Below are 19,692 nucleotides of genomic sequence, written 5' to 3'. Positions count from 1 at the left end.
CAAGTATATTCAGCAGCTCGTGGTTGCCTTGATGCGCTCTCCGGTCGTGACCGCATGCTGTGAGCATGCTCTTCGTTTTTTCAATCCACTGTGTCGTTTGTGTCAAGTCGCCACGCGCAACAGGATCCATCACGTTCATATCGATGTGAAATCTGGATGATGTGAACCAATGGGGGATCGGCCACTTGGTCGGAGATGCGGGTGGTGTGGCTGCGATACAGCTTGGTACGGACTCTTTCGTCCTCCTGACAGCACTCGTATCAGCATTGACATCTTTATAGAGATGACTGTGGCTTCATTTCAGATGTCTGTTTTGCTTTGAGCAAACGTTGTTGGAAGCCTCCCTTATCTTCTAGCCGATCGTGAGGAGACATATGCAGAATTGTACAATGGAGGACGGGGCACAACTTTTGACCAAGAAAATAGTACACCTCAGGCGTTCAATTTTTTGCATGGCAATTGAAGTATGACATGCATTCTTACTGATTATGTTTTAACCTCGATTTTTCAATTCTCGACGTTTATTCATATGTATATTACTGCGTTCGAAATGTCATGAGGGAAAGGCACGTGCCCTCCGTACCTGCCCCCCCCCCCCTCTCCTCTCCTTTGAATACGCTACTGATGTCAGCCCGACTCACACGCCCATCAGACACGTTTCCAACTTGTTTGTATACCCATTTTTCCGGAAGACTAGCACACGGGAGATCCGGAGCCCGGCTAAATTTTAGCGACTCCGACTCCACCCCAAGTCCGACCGACACACCGACTCAGGGGCGACTTGGGCGCCGATTTTGACTCCGACTCCGCAGAGTTGGCAATGGGAATGGGTCATGGACAGCTTAAAACAGCTGATCGTCGTTGCAGACGGTCATGGCTCTGAACGTCATGGCTTGGAAGAAACCGTGGCAGAAAGCAATGACTCTCTAACTGCCTTGGATACTGCCGATGGTTTGAGTGGTAGCAGAGCCTCTTTAGATGTGGGGCCAAGCTACATTAAAAACTGCTTCTTTCCGTGGAACGTCATGGGGTAAGTGAACGCTCGCGCGCGCGCGGATGTGCGTGTGTGGGTGTGGGTGTGGGTGGGTGCGTGGGTGGGTGGGTGGGGAGGAGGGAACAACTGACCTGCTGTCTCCCTGATATGACGCTCCTGTGTCCTTTCGGTGGACTTAACCATTTCGTGACTGATTTACGTATTTGTTCATAAATTGCAATTTGCTCTGAACCAAACAAATAAGCTTGACTTTACGACCGCATTATATCCCATCGGTGCAAAACATCATGCACAGTAATGGAACATGCGACGGATGAAAAGCGCGCAAGTTAGCGTCATTCACGAGAAGAGATCCTTCAGTGGATTTAAGGCAAATGTCTTAATTTGCGGAAGGGTGCGTCTTCACGCAGCGGATGCAATCATTTCACATTTCTCTGCGGCCGTGATGATCGGTCGAGACGAGTTTAGCCGTCCCAATGGTCTAGCAGCCGATCATTATTTTAGCAGGAGGTGGGAGGGGGAGGGGGGAGGCATGTCACGGTGCGACGACATGCTGGCGTTGCTCGCCGACGAGGCGGCTCCATGTTCAACAGTTCGTAGTGTATCGCGTGCCTGACGGGACAGCATGCCCCGCGTCTAGGCCGCAGGAGCGGCCAACGGGGCGACTTGACCCGCAAGCGCCCTCTCGCCGCACCGCTGTCCACTGTGTGCGAGCGTCAGAGGGTTGTGCGGACTTGGGCTCAGTGGAGCGTTGGGCGAGGGTGGATGACCGGCCTGGCGGGCAGCAGGCGTCCGCCGTTCCACCGGGATCTACCCGGCTCGGCCGCGGCCGCCGCCGGCCGGCCGCCGCTCCACCGGCGCCGGTGGAGGCCCGCGCGCGCGCCCAGCCAACTGTGACAGATGTGTGCTGGGCGGCGCCGAGCCGTCACAGTGCGCCGCGTGACGGCCGGCGAACGGTGCGGCGTCGCGGGCGGAGCCCTGCGTACTGTGCTGGCCCGCTCGCCCGCGCAGCTTCGGAGGAGACCGATCATGTTCGGCGGCCTGAAGGCCAGGAGCAGGTACGTCATGTGCATCTGAGGCATCGATATCAACACGGCCGAAATAAAGCCGTATTCAGTACGCATTGATTAAGTGGGGAATAACGGTATCTGTGGAAAGGACCGCATAGTGCTCTGTACGGAAAACAAAGCGCGCGGCGTGCGCATCAATGTGTCAATATAGCTTGAGCTTAGGGTGCCAAGGAGACCGAAATATATTTGCCAAACCCTCGAAAGAGACTAAAATGAAAAACTTCAAGTTGTCCATGAATGGAGACAAAATTTATAGCTATGATAGAAAAATTAAAAACCCAAATCGTTTGCTACCAGGATCTTTTTCCACCACAAATCTTTAACTTCGCACGTTGGCTCAAACTTGTCCGTACTATGCTCTATCGAAACTTCAGTGCTGAAATGGCGCATTATCTCCATGTTTAGAGCTAAGGGCCGTAGACCTTCGATGGAGTGGGGGGAAGACGGGGGAGAGGCGAGTAGCAGGGTGGCGGCGGGTTGCAGCTCCAGCGCTACAGGAAGCCACGGTCCAGTACAAATGGGACAGGAGCTGAACTCTAGGGCACCGGCCGTGGGAGTGCCTCCGCACACCTGGTCGTGACATTGACCCGACAGAGACTGGCCATTATTTTTGCCCCGAGATGAACGTAGCAGGGCACGGGCTTCTCACAACTGCGCCCACCTGTGCACCCGGAGCTGGGGCTGAAGGGAACACAGGCTTTGCACAGTCCGATGCTTGGGAGGTTTTATCTCGTCCCGCAACATGGCCGGAGTGCAGGCGGGGTTGGTGACTGGCTGCAGCACTTTGCACGCTTGGGGAGGCGGGCTCCCTTATGGCCACTGCATCCGAAACTTCAGTACCGAGCCTACCGCGCAGAAACAGACCTGCGGTGTTCCGGCCCGTCAGCGCCTTTCGGCTAGCTCCAGTGGCGGCCTGCGCTGCGGCCAGCTCGCGAGCGAGCCCAGATGGTCACCTGATCACCGTCTGCCATCTGCCCGGCGGCCAGGCCGGGTCCCGCTGGTCACCAAGGTCTGGCTCGGACGAACGTGCTGCTGGTCACCAGGGTCGGGCTCGGACGAACGTGCTGCTGGTCACCAGGGTCGGGCTCGGACGAACGTGCTGCTGGTCACCAGGGTCGGGCTCGGGCGAGCGTGCTTCTGGTCACCAGGGTCTGGCTCGGACGAACGTGCTGCTGGTCACCAGGGTCTGCTGGAAGTGCCAGGTCTGGCTCGGACGAACGTGCTGCTGGTCACCAGGGTCTGGCTCGGACGAACGTGCTGCTGGTCACCAGGGTCGGGCTCGGACGAACGTGCTGCTGGTCACCAGGGTCGGGCTCGGACGAACGTGCTGCTGGTCACCAGGGTCTGGCTCGGACGAACGTGCTGCTGGTCACCAGGGTCTGGCTCGGGCGAGCGTGCTTCTGGTCACCAGGGTCTGGCTCGGGCGAACGTGCTGCTGGTCACCAGGGTCGGGCTCGGGCGAGCGTGCTTCTGGTCACCAGGGTCTGGCTCGGACGAACGTGCTGCTGGTCACCAGGGTCTGGCTCGGGCGAGCGTGCTTCTGGTCACCAGGGTCTGGCTCGGACGAACGTGCTGCTGGTCACCAGGGTCTGGCTCGGGCGAGCGTGCTTCTGGTCACCAGGGTCGGGCTCGGACGAACGGGAATTCCATTCGCGTAGCACCGGTGCGCTCCAATGTCTTTGCATTGTTAGTGTTCATCTGCATGCAGTCTGCTTATCAAGGGAGTGAGAATCGTGCACTTCTCGTTCTCTTTGCGGTACTGTTTGGAGGTTAGAGCAACAGTTCGGTCGGAGTGGCTGCAACCTGGTAAAATGTCGAAATAGTGCATCTAAACATCCAGAGTCTGTTGGGTGGTACAACAAACCTAGTTTGTACGCCGTCGTGATTTGTTCAAGGGACCTGAACCGATTGCCGCCACACCCAGGTGGTAATGCTATCCATCCTGCCGCATGACGTGCAGGAAAACGCCGCTTCCCACATATCTCCATATGCCTTAACAACTGGCATCCGGTGAAACGACAAAACTCGGTAAGATCACTTTAGTTGCATTGCCCCTCACTCCCCTAAAAAAAAAACATAGTCTACGCTGCAATTCGCTCCGAAAATGGTACCAATCCAAAGCAGCTTACACGTTAATCTCGAAGATACAGCCGATGCCTCGTTGTCGAAGCATGCCTCCCAACGACAGTGGGTGGCTGATGCCAGCAACGGAACAGCAGGGTCCCGACGCCAGCGGGGCGAGGGTCAGCTCGTGCGGACAGATAGCGAGGGTAGCTTGTGCGGACAGAAAGCGAGGGGTAGCTCGTGCGGACAGATAGCGAGGGGTAGCTCGTGCGGCAGACGGCGTGGCTCGTGTTGTGTGCGGCGTCGCGACTGAGCGGGGGCAGGGCCGTCCCAGCGGGGCCGGCACGCGGTCAGTCGTGACGGCTCGGCCAGCCGTGAGAAGCGGCACTGGACCGAGGCCGGTCCGACACGGACCGGCACTGCACACAGACGGACAGACACAGGCTGACTGCACTGATCGCCAATGAACACGGACAGACAGACTGATTGTCACCGGACACAGACGGACAGACAGACAGACAGACAGCCTGACTGACTGATCGCCACCGGACACAGACGGACAGACCGATAGACAGACAGACTGACCGTCACCGGACACAGACAGACAGACAGACACATTGACAGATGAGACTGATCGTCACGGAATACAGACAGACAGACTGGCCGTCACCGGACGCATACATGCATACATACAGACAGACAGACAACAGATGAGACTGATCCTCACCGGACAAAGGCAGATCAGACAGGCAGTCACCAAATACAGACAAACTGTCTTACCGCCACATCACACAGACAGACAAGCATATAGGGGAGACAAACCGTCACCGGACACAGACAGACAAGCATATAGGGGAGACAAACCGTCACCGGACACAGACAGACGAGACTGATCGTCATCGGACACAAACATACAGACTGACCTTCACCGGACACAGACAGTCAGACTCACCGTCACCGGACACAGACGGCCAGACTCACCGTCACCGGACACAAACAGACAGACTCACCGTCACCGGACACAGACAGACAGACTGACCTTCATCGGACACAGACAGTCAGACTCACCGTCACCGGACACAAACAGACAGACTGACCGTCACCGGACACAGACAGACAGACTGACCTTCATCGGACACAGACAGACAGACTGACCTTCATCGGACACAGACAGACAGACTGACCGTCATCGGACACAGACAGACAGACTGACCTTCATCGGACACAGACAGACAACTGACCGTCATCGGACACAGACAGACAGACTGACCTTCATCGGACACAGACAGACAGACTGACCTTCATCGGACACAGACAGACAGACTGACCTTCATCGGACAGACAGACAGACTGACCTTCATCGGACACAGACAGACAGACAGACTGACCTTTATCGGACACAGACAGACAGACTGACCTTCATCGGACTCAGACAGACAGACTGACCTTCATCGGACACAGACAGACAGACTGACCTTCATCGGACACAGACAGACAGACTGACCTTCATCGGACACAGACAGACAGACTGACCTTCATCGGACACAGACAGACAGACAGACTGACCTTTATCGGACACAGACATTCAGAGGACGACCATGACTGACTACAGTTCGATGAAGAAGTGACGTCCGCCTGAATCCTATTTGTAAGCTATCGCAGTAGGCTCATTCCGGACTCACAGTCACCAATGTGGGGTGCGCGATCGTCACGTGCCCCTGAGGCTTCAGGCTGGTAGTGTATTGGAGACCTTGACTCTGTAATCTGGAAGTAATTTTTTATTCACACTCGGTGTGGCGCATTCCATAGAGGTCACCAGGCCAGCTTCGCAACGGAAGCTCATTGTTTTCGAAAACGAGATGCTGATGAAATTCTTGCGTAGTTCTAGCTAGTATTCATGTCCGGCGCACGCATTTGTGGACACTGATGCACGTCTTTTAACACGCGCCCGGGTGGCCGACTAGATACCCTTCTCGGGGGTGTGGGGGTGTGGGGGGGGGGGTCAATTTGACCCCCTCCTGAGATCTCGGGAACTAAGAAAGCTATAGGCACAAAATTTACAGGATGCCTTGACATGTATGTCAACTCACTTATGTCAAAGTTTGAGATTCCTAGGTAATGACCTTCAGGTCAAATAAGTTCAAACAAGATCAAATTAAAGGTTGGTCTCGTAAGTGCCCCAGAACCTAGGCAACTGTTTCTAAACAAAAGATCACAAGCCCATTGGGGTCAGTGACATTGTTTGACCTTTTGAAGGTCATGATTTCCAAAATCATACAAGACTGCTCTGAGTTTTGTATTTGAATAAGCGACAAAGATTACGCTAAGCAGTATGTTCCTAGAACAAAGTGTCGACCCGGATCATCTTAGGTCAATAACCTGCTCTGACCTCTAAGAATTCAATGTAAGATGTATAATGCGGTTCCTGCTGTCAACAAATTCGAAATGAGAGCCAGAAGCTATCCCATACAGCAAGCCCTACAGTAATAAATCAGGTTCGTTTTAACCTTGGTCTGACCTTCATACCCGACCTTAGAAAACGTAATTTACTCTTTCAATATTTGTGGTGCCTGAGAAAGCATCTCAGAGATATATGGCTTTGTCAGGCACTCTGTTGTTGTATCAGATTGAACGATTCCCTAGAAATAGCCTTTCCTGAAACAATGGCCCGACTTTGACCTGCCATAGGTCAGCGGCCTTACAAGGTACATCTAATTTTTTATATCAAACAATCCGCTATTTAATTGTCTACAGCTATGCAAAATTTGGCGTGGCCACGCCGCGCAGTTCAGAAACCATTCTGGAAAAACCTTCGAGGGGGGGGGGGGGGTGGGTCAAGTTGGCCCCCCGCCCGAGCGCGTGTTAAGCATTTGTCTCCTGTTTTCTTGTCTCCATGAGTTATATGCGGACAGAGCCAGTTGTCAATGAACCTGGAGGTACTGCTATTACGCGAACATCTCAAGCGATCACCACGACATAATCCCATGTTTCCAGCAATGCTCATGGCCACGGGTGCACGATAATGAGCTCCGATCTGATCAGTCATCAGCTTAGTTGGGAACATAGCGCCTGTTGAAAACAAAGAGTATTTTCAAAGCATGCCCCAGTACTAGGTACCCCATGTCATCGCATGGCCAGTGCCTGCCGATAGAGGAAGTTCGAGGATTTTCAGCATAGGAACTGATGGCTTGTGCACTGTCGTCCAGCTCGATGGTCCGAGTGAGTAGCATGCTCAGCCTTCCCCTAGGCGTTGATCGGCTGAGTGTCACCCTGTCAGGTGACAGCGACCCTCAGCCGTGTCTACTGCGGCCGACCGCTGCCAGCCATGGCCTCGGCCGCCGGCACGTCTCCGGCTGGAAATATCCTCTCCCCTGTTCGTGGTCAGCCGCGTCTCCAGACTCCCTGGCACTGTTGGGTACGCCTTCTACTCCCGGAAACTGTCAGCCCTATATCCTGCCCCGAAAAACCGCCAACTGTGTCTGATGTCCCTGAATGGTCAGCTGTATGTCGTCCCCTCCCGGGGCATAGTCAGCTATATTTCGTCCCCTCCCACGGAATGATCAGCTGTTTGCCGTCCCCTCCCGCGGAATGATCAGCTGTATGTCGTCCCCTCCCGGGGCATAGTCAGCTATATGTCGTCCCCTCCCGGGGCATGGCCAGCTGTATGTCGTCCCCTCCCGGGGCATAGTCAGCTATATGTCGTCCCCTCCCGGGGCATGGCCAGCTATATGTCGTCCCCGTCCTGCGGAATGGTCAGCTGTATGTCGTCCCCTCCCGGGGCATAGTCAGCTGTATGTCGTCCCCTCCCGGGGCATGGCCAGCTGTATGTCGTCCCCTCCCGGGGCATAGTCAGCTATATGTCGTCCCCTCCCGGGGCATGGCCAGCTGTATGTCGTCCCCTCCCGGGGCATAGTCAGCTGTATGTCGTCCCCTCCCGGGGCATGGCCAGCTGTATGTCGTCCCCGTCCTGCGGAATGGTCAGCTGTATGTCATCCCCCTCCCAGGGCATGGCTAGCTGTATGTCATCCGCCTCCCGGGGCTTGTCAACTGTATCTCTTCCCTCTGCTGGTGCGCGGTCAGCTGGCGTGCTGTGTCCCGTGCACCGGTCCGTGACGTCCCGTTACCAGTGACGTCATCACTCCGAGCCGTGGTTCGGCTGAGACGCTTCGCAGCCGCGCCCGCTGAACGGTGGTCGCGTGTGTTACGCTCGGCGAGCGCGCGTTTGCGGGCTGACGGGTGCCGGCACGCCGGGTGGTCCAGCAGGCGTCGATGTCTCAACGACCAAAAATGGCTTTCCTATCTCCGGACTGTCTCATCTTTTCAGTCCGGCGGAATCCCAGGACACAATCGGACCCCCCCCCCCCCCCTCTCTCCTCTATCTCAGCCTCACGGACATCCCGCATAGCATGTTAAGGTCAAACATGCCCTTTTTGTAACACTTCGAACAATGTTTCTCAAAGGATAAGAACATCCTTAAGCTGAAGACTTTGAGTATTCCATTCATTTCTCTTTTAAGAAAGATGGCTTCTGTGAGGCCCTATAGGTGCATGCGCAGCTCAGAAGATCGGTCTTACATTGGAGAGTCTCGTGAAGCGCGAGGTAACATTTTTAGGCAAGATGTCTCTCAGGCTCGATGGTGCATACTAAGCGACATGACGAACCGGCTTGGTATATCTGTAAAGCGGTCATGCTTTTTCCCCTATATCTTTTTTTAGAAGACCTCAGCCTACCTGGTTTTCCCTGACTCTCTTGTTCCCATCTTTATGTGTGCTTCTCGCGGCTTGCCTCGTAAGGAATAGCTGTTTTTGAAGTCACTGCTGGGTCGAAGTAGTAGCTGATACGCGTAGCTACACGCTGCATGGTACGGGTAGCTGCAGGACAAACTTTTGATTGGTGGGTGGTTCTCCCGTTACATCGTCGCTCTGTCAAGTAAGCCTCGCGCGCCATGGGTCTGCCACCTTCAGTGCCGGATCCGCCCTCGTGTTCCCTCTCTCCTCAGCGCGTGCCACATTAGTCCCGACCAGCAGTAGCCTTGATCTTGTCCGTGTCCCCAGGTCGGATGGCCCCGAGGTCTGGCAGATGGGAGAGCTGGGGCGGCAATACCCGTCACGGTGTCACCACAGCTCCTCGCGCCACAAGCTGGGCGGCAGCGTCGCGGACGACGTGAATGCCTGGTCCGTCTATCGGCAAAACTTGAACTCGGAGTTCACCGACTCGGCGCTCGGCAGCAGCGACAAATCGCCGCTGCCGCAAGGCAGCAACTTTCAGCTGCGCGAGAGCGCCACCAGCGCAATGTTGACGAAGGCACCGCGCCCACCGCACTCCCAGGTCGGCGCCAACATGTTCACCTACCTCAAGCATGGTCTACCGCGCGTCTTTCCACCGGCGCTGCCGGACAACAGCTCGGGCTACGACTCGAGCGAGGAGGGCTCGCCGGCAGTGCGGCGCCACCACCGCCAGCGGCGCGCCGGCTCGCAGCCGGAGCTGCGCCGCGCCAGCGCGCGCCTCTTCGGCGACTCGCTGCTTTCGGGCCGCTGCAGCAGCGAGGCGGATCTGCTGTCGGCCGAGTCGGCCGGCGAGCTGGCCGGTCAGAGCGAGCTACTGCAGCGGCCCGAACGGCGCCGGCTGAGCAGCGGCCGCAGCGTTCCCAGCAGCCGCCGCGGCCGGCAGCCGGCAGGCTTCGGCGGTCGGGCGGCCGGCGGCCGGCCGCCACCCATGCTGAACGCACGGCTCTTCCCAAAGGATCAGCAGCTGGATGGGAATCGGCCACGGCTGCAGGCGCACCGGGTGGGCTGCGAGCGCCGGGGTGCCGCCGGCTGGCGCCGCCTCCTCGACGAAGTCACGTTCGAGGCGCGTGGCGGCGATCTGGTCGGAGTGCTGACCACCTCAGGTGAGATAGCGGGTCCTCTGCCATTACCGTTGCAGGGGGGTGTGCCAGTGCTGTATTGACAGATATGCCGCGGCACTGGCCGACCGATGTTGTCCAGATAGTTGTGCATTGCAGTGTTGCAACAACACCAACATCACACCACACCAGCTGTGTCGTGCACGCTGTGCTGTTTGGTGTATTGGTAGACGTCCTCTAACGACTGCCGGATTTTGTACAAATATCTGCGTAGTGTGACGTTGTAACAAGACTATTGCTCTCCCGGCCCCACCGTGCTGAGCGCAGCACCGGTCGGCAGCACCACCAGCTGACCCGCCGCACGGCTGCCACAGACACCGAGGGCACGGCGCTGCTGGACGCGCTGGCCAACAGCAGCAGCCGCGGCCAGCTGCGCGTCAGCGGCCAGCTGCTGCTCAATGGCTGCTCGGTGCCGCCGGGCCGGCTGGCCGAGCGGCTGACCTACGTACAGTGTGACCGCTCGCTGGCCGGCGCCATGTCCGTCCGACAGACGCTGCTCTTCTACGCCTTCCTGCAGGAGCCGGGCCACGTGGCCAGGTGCTTCAACATCAAGAACAAGGTAACGAGAAGGACGGAGCGGGCGCCTCGCGATATGTCATGGCGGAGGGCTAACTGTTAACTGTTTGTGGTGCCGCACGACCAGTGCACCAGCGTGACACTTTGTGTGATTCGAAACCTGACTACTATTCCTAACGACGGCTAAGTGTTTCTCATCTTAATGTTTGGGACGAGCAACCCACTGTTGCACCTGTTCTGGTCGTGTGCTATGCCTGGGTCTGCCATGATAGTATCCTGTCTCGTCCCTTTTCAGATCACGGCGCTGCTGGACGACCTGGGCTTGGGTCAAGTGAAGCATACCTGCGTGCGCGAGCTGACCGACTCGGAGCGGTGTCGCCTGAGCGTGGCGTGCCACCTCTGCCTCGAGACGGACCTCGTGCTGCTGGACCAGCCCACGCGCCACATGGACATATTCGACACCTTCTTCCTGGTGGAGTACCTGCGACAGTGGGCGGCACGTGGCCGCATCGTGCTGCTCACCCTGCAACCGCCCACCTACGAGGTGTTCAGCTTGCTGACCAGGGTGCTGCTGCTCTCCGGCCAGCGCGTCATCTACAGCGGCAAGCGGAGCGAGATGCTGCCCTACTTCGCATTCATCGACTACCCGTGCCCGGCCTACAAGAACCCGTCCGACTACTACCGTGAGTGCAGCGGCGGGCGAGGCGGGCAGGCGAGCGACTGGGACTGACGCCACAGACGCCCGGCGCTGGTGACGTTCTCGGCAGCCACCTCGAAGCCATGCAACTGACGCCGCGAAGCGTGCGACTGCGGTACGAATGTTGTTTCGGTGTAACGTTTGTGGAAAGTAATGAACATGGTTATTATGCGTACCCTCTACCAACTCAGCTTCATGTCTTGTTGTTACTCTACAGGCTTGTTATAAGATGTGCAAAGAAAACGTTTCATAGGTCATATATATATATATATATATATATATATATATATATATATATATATATACATGCATCCATATAAACGCGTATTGGTAAGCACGACCGTACAAACTGCCGTCAGATTCCAGACGGTCCGCCAGTAGTATGCTAGTGAGTAGCGAGCTTTCTCTAGTCTTCTGCACGGTCCCCACCCCTGTCGTCACGTGCTCCGAAGTCGTACCCGTCGGCCGTGCGATAGCGGTGGCGTGACCCGTCGGCCGGCCCTCAGTGGACTTGGTGACGCTGGACGAGCTGTCGCCCGAGGCGCGGCTGGAGTCATCGCAGCGCGTGGCCGAGCTGGCCGAGGCGTACCAGCGGCGCCAGGAGGAGGCGCCAGAGCCGGGCCCCACCGGACTGCTGCCGCCACGCGTGCGCCGCGCCGGCTGCTGCGTCCAGCTGCTGGCGCTCGGAGTGTGAGTTGGGAGCGGCCGCTGGGTGGAGGTGTAGTTGACACACACACGCGTGTGCGCGCGAGCGACGCAAGGTGCTATCACGTGGGCACACGTCTGGCGTCATCACACGAGAACGCCTTACACTGTGGGGCGGAGGTCGCTCGGCGGGATCCGCGAGTCCGGCAGCCCACGAAATCGCAGACACACGGCACTAGCACGATGGTTCGTGGGTCCTCCCATCTGCATAGGACTGCCAGGTGCGCCCAAGGTTGCGGGAAATACAGGACAGCCGTGGGGAGCCTGTCGGAATTCTGGATCTTTTCGCTACGCTCCGGCGGCTTCGATGGTAGGAATACTCAGTAGTGGCCACCTCAGGATCCTCTGTTCCCTAGCGAATGTGGCTTGCTCTCTGGTATCCTCTGCCGCCGACATCTTCGGAGGAAGTGGTGGTTGTGTGGTGTGCGCCGTCTGGTGATGCGCCCCCCCCCCCCTCTCCCGTCGCCACCGCAGACAGGCCCTGGTGTACCAGTTCCCGCACAACGCCATCAGGCTGGCCGTCAGGATGATGGTCGCATGCACCATGTCCGTTATCGTCGGCACGATTTTCATCGGCATCAGAGGCGAGGACCACGATCAGGTACATCATCCTCTGTGCAACACACCGGTCACCAGATGTATGATGCCTTACCGGCCACCAGAGGTGTTACGACTTAATGGTCACCGAGGATATGACGTGCTACCGGTCAGCAGAGATGTGACATGTTACCGGCCGCCAGAGGTGTGACGTGTTACTGGTCCCTAGGGGTGTGACGTGTCACCGGTCACCAGAGGTATGATTTATAGGGAGAAAATGAGTTTGTTAGAATGGATAAAAATGATAGGTTTGCCGCTTGAGACAGTCTGCCCTTTAGCCGGAAAAATGCAAATCAACCGTTTCGTCTTGGGTGGCTTTGAAGGGCTCCCATGATATACCGACCAGTTTATATTTGCTGAAAGCTAATAAACGAGCACAAATAAGACAGAAGTGTGTCAAACTCTGCCATACAATCAGGAGCCAGCAGGATTTCATCATGGTACTGGACCGGAGCTCGGTAGGCACGCATCACGCCGAGTTATATATGTCTGCCACGGACCATCTATGGTGAAACCCCCCCACCAAAAAAAAAATATGGGTCTGAGGGGGAGCAGGAGGGGCTGGCGTACCCCGGACCATTCCATTGGCTGTGTTCCTGTATACAACTGTGGTGTTTCCCAAGCTAACTTCAGGCCGGTCTGGCCGCTGCTCTGGCAGGAAAACGTGCCGGACCGGGTGGGCTTCCACTACGCCATGATGTCGCTGGCGCTGTGGCCGACCCTGCTGCTCACTGTGTCGTCCGTCTGGCGTGACAAGGACGTGGTCACTGGTGACGTCAGCGACCGGCTCTACTCACGCGTCTGCCACACGTTCGTCGCGGTGAGACCTCGGCGTTCCGTGAATTGGAGACCTTGCGGCAAGCAGCCCGTGCCGCGATGGGCCCTACCGAAGTGTTAACACGTTCTTCGCCTGCAGCGGTTCATGGGCGGCACGCTATACCGGCCCGATTCGTCGCACTTCTCCGCCTGGGATCCCGGTCCAGGACGAGTCGAGTTGGACGCCTAGTCTAGGACGAGTTGTAATTGCGCTGCGCAACAGGGCGAATCGTGAACACGAACACACTGCACTGCACTGCACCTGGCCGGGCGGTGTCCATGACGATCGTTGCCTCTCGTGCGCCGGCAGATTATGCTGGACCTGCCGGGCGCGGCGCTCGAGTGTCTGCTGCTGACCGGACCGGCGCAAAAGATGGCCGGCACACAGCCCGCCGACACGGCCACCTCGTTCTACGTGTATACAGGTGGGCCACAGTCCAGGCGAGACAGGGCTGCAGAGCGATGCCCGTTGTCCCACTACTGAGTGCGCTCCAACATACGCTTGTTCCAGGGAGCGTGTAAACATGCCTGCCGTACTTGACCGCTCCAGCGTATGTGCTGGTGTACCGTACTGTACCTGCCCGCCCCAGATGTACGCGCTTATGTCCAGATGTGCACGCATCCGCCGCCATAACCAGCTCGCATACCGTGCCGTATGCACGCGCGCCTATCTGCCGTGATGGTGTCTGCTAACGGGCGGCAACTTTCCGTCGGGTTACCGTATTGCTTGCGTACCGTGGTGCATGTGTCCGCCGTCGTGGTACAACACACGCACCACATCCGCCCTCCGGCAGGGTACATGCTGGTGTACCTGCTGTGTGTGCGGCTACTGGCTGTGGCGGCCGGCTACGCCTGCTCGTCGCGCCACCAGTCGGCCGGCTGGCTAGGAGCCGTGCTGCTGCCGCTGCTGCTGGCCGCTGGCGGCAGCCTTCATCCCCACGACCTGTCGCCCTGGACCCACTGGCTGCGCTGGGTGTCGGCGCCCGCCTGGATCTTCCAGCGGCTCGTCTGGAACGAGCTGGCACACGTGCGCCGCCTCCGCTGCGACCGGAACCCGGTGATGCCGCAGAACGGGACGATCCTGGTGCAGGTGGAGTGTGGCCTGGCCGCCGGGCCGCAGGCGCTCCGCTTCCTGGCAGTAGAGGACGAGCGGACACCGCTGCTGCCCCTGCTGGCGGCCGGCCTGACGGCGCTGCTGGCGCTGCTGGCCGCGCTGCTGGCTGCCGTGCTGGCCCGGCAGCGGCGCGCCCGCTCACGGGCCCGCAGCGCGCGCGTGCCGTGACCGTCGCCGCCAGGGAAAGCTAACCCGGGGACGGCGCCGGGACGAGGCGGCGGACTGTCACGGCTTCATGCAGCGGATCGTGGCTGAGGCTGTTGTACTCCATGAAGCTTTTGCTACTAGGCAGTGTCTGGTACAATTTCATCAATGGATAGTGCTCAACCATCCGCGTTATAAGGCTCGCGTTAGCGCAACGACCGCTACAGCTATCAGCGGATCGTGATTAGGTTTTGCGTTGTTGTGATGACAGATACAGATTCATAGACTCATCGTGGCTAGAGTTAGCGGCCGCTGCTGCATTGCTCCGATGTCAGATACAGCTGCTTCGCTAGATCTTGACTGGAGCTAGGATGTTGCATTGCCTTGTTGACATATGCCGCGTTATCGGCGGATCGCGGCTGGCTAGCCAACAGTGGCACTGCCGCGATATTCAAAACAGACTGGGTTCTAACGTCCGTGGCGTTCGTAGCCCGCGGCACCCAAGGTGTATTATCAACGTTCGATCCGTCCATGAAAGAATGCATATTGTCCGATCTTGTTACGAGTGTCGATCACAGGTGCTGTGCCATGCCAGCCAAGACAGCAAGCGACGGAGACAGTCATATAGCCGATTTTATTTACTTACGTAGCTTATCACTAAGGCGTCGTTAGAATTTTCCTAGCGGGACCCACGCTTAAAGCAGGACCACATTGAAGAAGAAGACATTAAATAGGTTCGCCGGCGGTGACGCCTGCCGCGGCTGCGTCACTTGCGTCGGCGGCCGAGCCTCGGTCGGGCGGCTGGCGCCGGGAGCGGCCGGCGCGTGCCGCACACGCCTCCCAGCGGCCGGTGCCGCGCGCGCGCGCCGCCGCCGGTGGTCTGGGACCGACGGCGCTCGGCGGAATGTCAGAAGACCGACGGCGCTGTATCACTGGCGAGCCGGCTAGGGTCGGCGCAGCGCCGGCTTGATGTTGCGCGAAATGAGCTCCTCCTCGGCCAGCTGCGAGCGGTACACGTTGACGCGCTCCTTGAACCGCGTCAACGCGTCCATCTTTTCGTCAAGCAGGTCCTCCAGCTGCTGGACGTATGCTGCGGAGGAGGCACACGACACTCGACAGTCGGCACTGAGCTAAAGCGAACCCCCATCAACTGGACGGGGTGACAAGGGGAGAATGCCTACCACTTGGGGGTGCCTGGAACACTACTGCGATTGAACTGCTCCCACCCACTCCAGACGCAGAATCGTGGCTCGACCACATGCGAACTCCCACAGCAGTTGTCATTCTTGCGCCCAAAGCGGCGCTGATGGCTACCACAGTACACATCCTTGCCCTGTCTTCTGCTGATGTCTGAACCATCAACCGGATTGTGTTCTCCATGACGCAACCGGATATGGTGGTGGGAAGGGGGTCGATTCCCCCCCCCCCCTCCCCGGTCCCCGCCGCTTCTAAGCTAAGACTCATCGGACCTCGCAGATGGACTAGTCGATTAACTGCAGCGAGGTCTCACGATTTATCTTAAATCATGTGTAGTTAGGAAAATTGTTGGCCATGCCAGTGCATGGCAAAGAGCAATTTTTCTTGAAAATTGGACCACTTCAGTTTTACGTAGCAGCACCCGTCCCGAAAGCTCAGTGGTTAGACTGCCTGCCTTCCGTTCCGCCCACGCGAGGGTGGCTTCGAGCCGCGTCAGGCGCACGCCGTTTGCCCAAGACCAGGATGGACTGTGCCCTGTGGCAGCGGGCGCGCTTACAGTCAAACGACGTCAGAGGGTCGGAGGGGCCTTGCCGAGCATTCCAACTTTCGCCAAATTCTGCCGTTGACATGGAATTTCGCGGTCAGATGGTAAGGGTAGGTAATGCTACCACAACGGATGGATGATAGTATTTAAAAAGGCTTAGACAAAATCTATGAAGGATACATGATAAATAGGGGTTCTCTCGTTTAACGTTAAGCGCATTGCTATGTTGTGTTGTGTGTTTTGTGTAAACATGAGTGATGTGGGGCTCCATCAATGTAACAGTGTCGTCCCGGCCGAGTGCGGTCAGCGGGTTCGTCGCTTGCCGCCCACACCGAGTCGGCCGTGGATTCCCGCAATGTCGCGGACACATCGCCGCTCAAAAATGGAAAAGCTTACAATGTTTTTTATGTCAAAACGCTCGCAACGAATGTCTCAGAGGCTGAAGACAATTTGGGTGCCATCACATGATATGCTGGAGAGATCTTCTCGGAAACCTTAAAGGGAGGGAGGTCACATCAACCCGCTAAAAGGGCGAGGGTTAAGCACACAGGGCCTATGAACGGCAGGTCTGAGTGCCAGTTTGGGCAGCGAGCTGGGGAAAAGGCGACACTCGTTTCTGGTGCAAACCACATAGCCATGAAACCGTAATAAAAACTTTGTCTAGAAATTCGAGTTAAGTCCATGCTGTGGACAATGACCAACAAAAACAAATCATGGACGAAGGCAAACTCATTGAGCGACAGCGATTTCCTGTTTGCTCTGATCCCACGCGAGCCTAGTTATTACAAGGGAATTTAGATGACCTTACAATAACCACATACGTGACATCTGTTACGTAAGTTGTATTTTTAAGACATTTACGGTCACGAACCTTGCTCGCAGAGTCGAAAAGTTCAAATATAATGCAAACCTTTTAATGTTCACTGGGAACAGAACACGCCAATCAGACCAACACACGGGTCACCAATCTCCGAGAGGCCGCCCCGCAGTCGCGTCAGCCGCCACCCTCACCGTCCACATCGTAGTCGACCTCGTTTGTCATGTTGAGCAGTGAGATATCCATCTGCTGCCAACGGGGCGACACCTCGATGGTGGCCTTATGCATATCCAGCACCTCCTCCTCCATCTCCTGCAGGTGCGACACCGCCTCATGGAAGTTGTAAAGGTCGGCCGACAGCTCGCCCTCCTGTCGGATCCGGGGACAGCGGGTCAGAGCGGCGCACAGAGACACGGAGCGGGTCAAAGCTGCGCACGGAGACACGGAGCGGGGCAGAGCGGCGCACGGAGACACGGAGCGAGAGGGCGGCGACGGAGACACGGAGCGGCGCACGGAGACACGGAGCGAGAGAGGGCGGCGCAGAGCAGCACACGGAGACACGGAGCGAGAGAGGGCGGCGCACGGAGACACGGAGCGGCGCAGAGCGGCACACAGAGACGCGGAGCGGGGCAGAGTGGCGCACGGAGCCACGGAGCGGGGCAGAGCGGCACACGGAGACGCGGAGCGGGGCAGAGCCGCGCACGGAGCCATGGAGCGGGGCAGAGCGGTGCAGAAACGCGGAGCGGGGCAACGCACAGAGACACGGAGCGGGACAGAGGGGGTGGCCGCGAACGGCGACGCTGTCACACACACCCCATGGCCACAGACGAAACTGTGGCGGCGAGGTAAGATCAGGCGACACAAAGGCGCGGCAGTGGCGGACCTCGCCGCAGCGTGGCGGCCCGCGCTTCACTGCGCCGCTACCACGTGGCACTTCGGTACAGCACATACAAACGCCCCCGCGGAACATGGTCTGACGTCACTACGACACGGCACGGTTAGTCGTCAACCTAGCGCGGCCCGGCGACGGCGCCGGTGGCGGCGCCACGACTCACATTGAGGGAGCGCAGCTGGGCCAGGTCGTCTTCGGGCGGCTCAACGCCGCCCATTGGTTCGGTCTTCGGTCGCCGCTCCGGCGGGGCGCCACCGTCGGCCTTCAGGTCCATTGGGTCCTGGGCGCCCAGCTCCTTGACGCGGTCGGCGTATCGCAACGTGTTGAGGCTGTGCTCGCACGAACTTAGGCCGGGGCTGATCATGGCGATCTGACGGCACGCCAGCCAGCGGTGACGTCATAATGTCATGTGACGTCACAGTACCGCGCTAACCAACGCTGACATCACGTGCCATCAGGTACAGGGTGCCTGGAAACTGGCTGCTGGACAAAACATGCAGGCGAATCGAAGCATAAAAATACCGGTAACGCGACTTACTTGACGCGAGCCCGACAGTATAAAGGCGAGATACCTGTAGTTGAACAATCGTCAATATCCCGCCTGACCAGACACGTATTGATAACCACATCAATGACGACGTACCGCCCTCAGTGCTGCGCCGCGGCGGCAGCTCCCGCCGTTCCGGACGGCGCCCGTCCCCATGTCGCCCACTCACCATGCACGTCTTGGACTTCTCGCCGATGAACGAATCGCGCAGCACCTGGGTCAGCTTGGAGGCGCGGAACGGCAGGTGGGCGCCCTTGCGGCCCAGCGCGCGGATGCACTCCTTGAGCGCCAGCAGCGACTTGTTAATCTCGGCGCCCTCCATGCGCGTCATGCGGTCCGAGGAGGACGTGTCGGCGCCGCGCTCGTTGCCGGCCAGGTCGATCAGCGAGAACTTGCCGTAGAGTCGCCAGCGCTCGGGCGGCGCGCCGGCCGCCGCCGTGCGCAGGATGATCTGGAAGACGGCGTGCGAACGCGACGAGTGGTTGTTGGCCGAGGTGGTGCCGCTGGTGCGGATGTTGTTGCCATGCTGGATCAGCTTCAGCACGTCCTCCATACTCTCCACCGGCCGCTCCGTCAGGCCCACCACCTGCACCTGCTGCTTGCCGTCCTCCAGCACGCGCAGCTTGGCCTTGGCGTTCAGCAGGTCGAACACCTGCCGACGGCCGGGACCATACAGCACAATCAGAGGCCCCAAGCTGCACTTGGCCGGGAGCCAGCACCTACACGGTGTATTTCGACAAGTGATGCCAATACGCCCATGCGCCAACAATTCTCCAGGTGCGAGTTGACATTTCTGGCAAAGTTCTCTACAACTGCGATCTGCACTGAAACCAATGCATTAGATTCGACAAAACGTCGACACCGCCATCGCTGGCGTGCTTTGGCAGGTAACTGGTCACACGGCCACACCTGATTAACACCGCACAGTTCACTCGCCTCGTGATCAAGTCCGGGACGACGGGATGACCATCCCTGCGATCTAACATCACGCCTAGTGACAGACGTCCGCGCGCAGTCAGCCCCCCCCCCCCCCCAGACTGGTCGGCGTGTGACCCATGCCACACCACTGTGCC

The 19,692-nt window shown here is 58.1% G+C and overlaps 2 protein-coding genes across 2 annotated transcripts in view; one reads left to right on the top strand and one right to left on the bottom strand.

Moving 5' to 3' along the window:
- Positions 1 to 1,947: 1,947 nt before the first annotated feature.
- Positions 1,948 to 14,669, top strand: LOC119098050 (ATP-binding cassette sub-family G member 8). The gene is made up of 12 exons (XM_037220979.1): positions 1,948 to 2,052; positions 9,183 to 9,567; positions 9,871 to 10,026; positions 10,446 to 10,592; positions 10,845 to 11,232; positions 11,753 to 11,865; positions 11,920 to 11,936; positions 12,426 to 12,552; positions 13,207 to 13,368; positions 13,675 to 13,789; positions 14,159 to 14,534; positions 14,660 to 14,669. Exons 1-12 carry the CDS (start codon positions 2,024 to 2,026, stop codon positions 14,667 to 14,669), a joined length of 2,025 nt encoding a protein of 674 aa, XP_037076874.1. The 5' UTR covers positions 1,948 to 2,023.
- A 419-nt stretch (positions 14,670 to 15,088) lies between these two features.
- LOC119098644 (kinesin-like protein KIF2A) overlaps positions 15,089 to 19,692 on the bottom strand; it is a gene marked incomplete at its 5' end in the record, with an annotated part of 6,247 nt that continues 1,643 nt past the window's right edge. Inside the window, 4 exon segments of the mRNA XM_037221617.1 lie at positions 15,089 to 15,712; positions 17,375 to 17,549; positions 18,236 to 18,442; positions 18,789 to 19,271. Coding sequence (XP_037077512.1) covers positions 15,567 to 15,712; positions 17,375 to 17,549; positions 18,236 to 18,442; positions 18,789 to 19,271 — 1,011 coding nt within the window. The 3' untranslated portion in view covers positions 15,089 to 15,566.

The sequence above is a fragment of the Pollicipes pollicipes genome, unplaced genomic scaffold (genome assembly GCF_011947565.3).
Source record: "Pollicipes pollicipes isolate AB1234 unplaced genomic scaffold, Ppol_2.1 Scaffold_4740;HRSCAF=5597_pilon_pilon_pilon, whole genome shotgun sequence".
NCBI lineage: Eukaryota > Metazoa > Arthropoda > Thecostraca > Pollicipedomorpha > Pollicipedidae > Pollicipes > Pollicipes pollicipes.
Note: the sequence above shows the minus strand (reverse complement) of the source record. Positions and strands in the feature narration are given on the sequence as shown.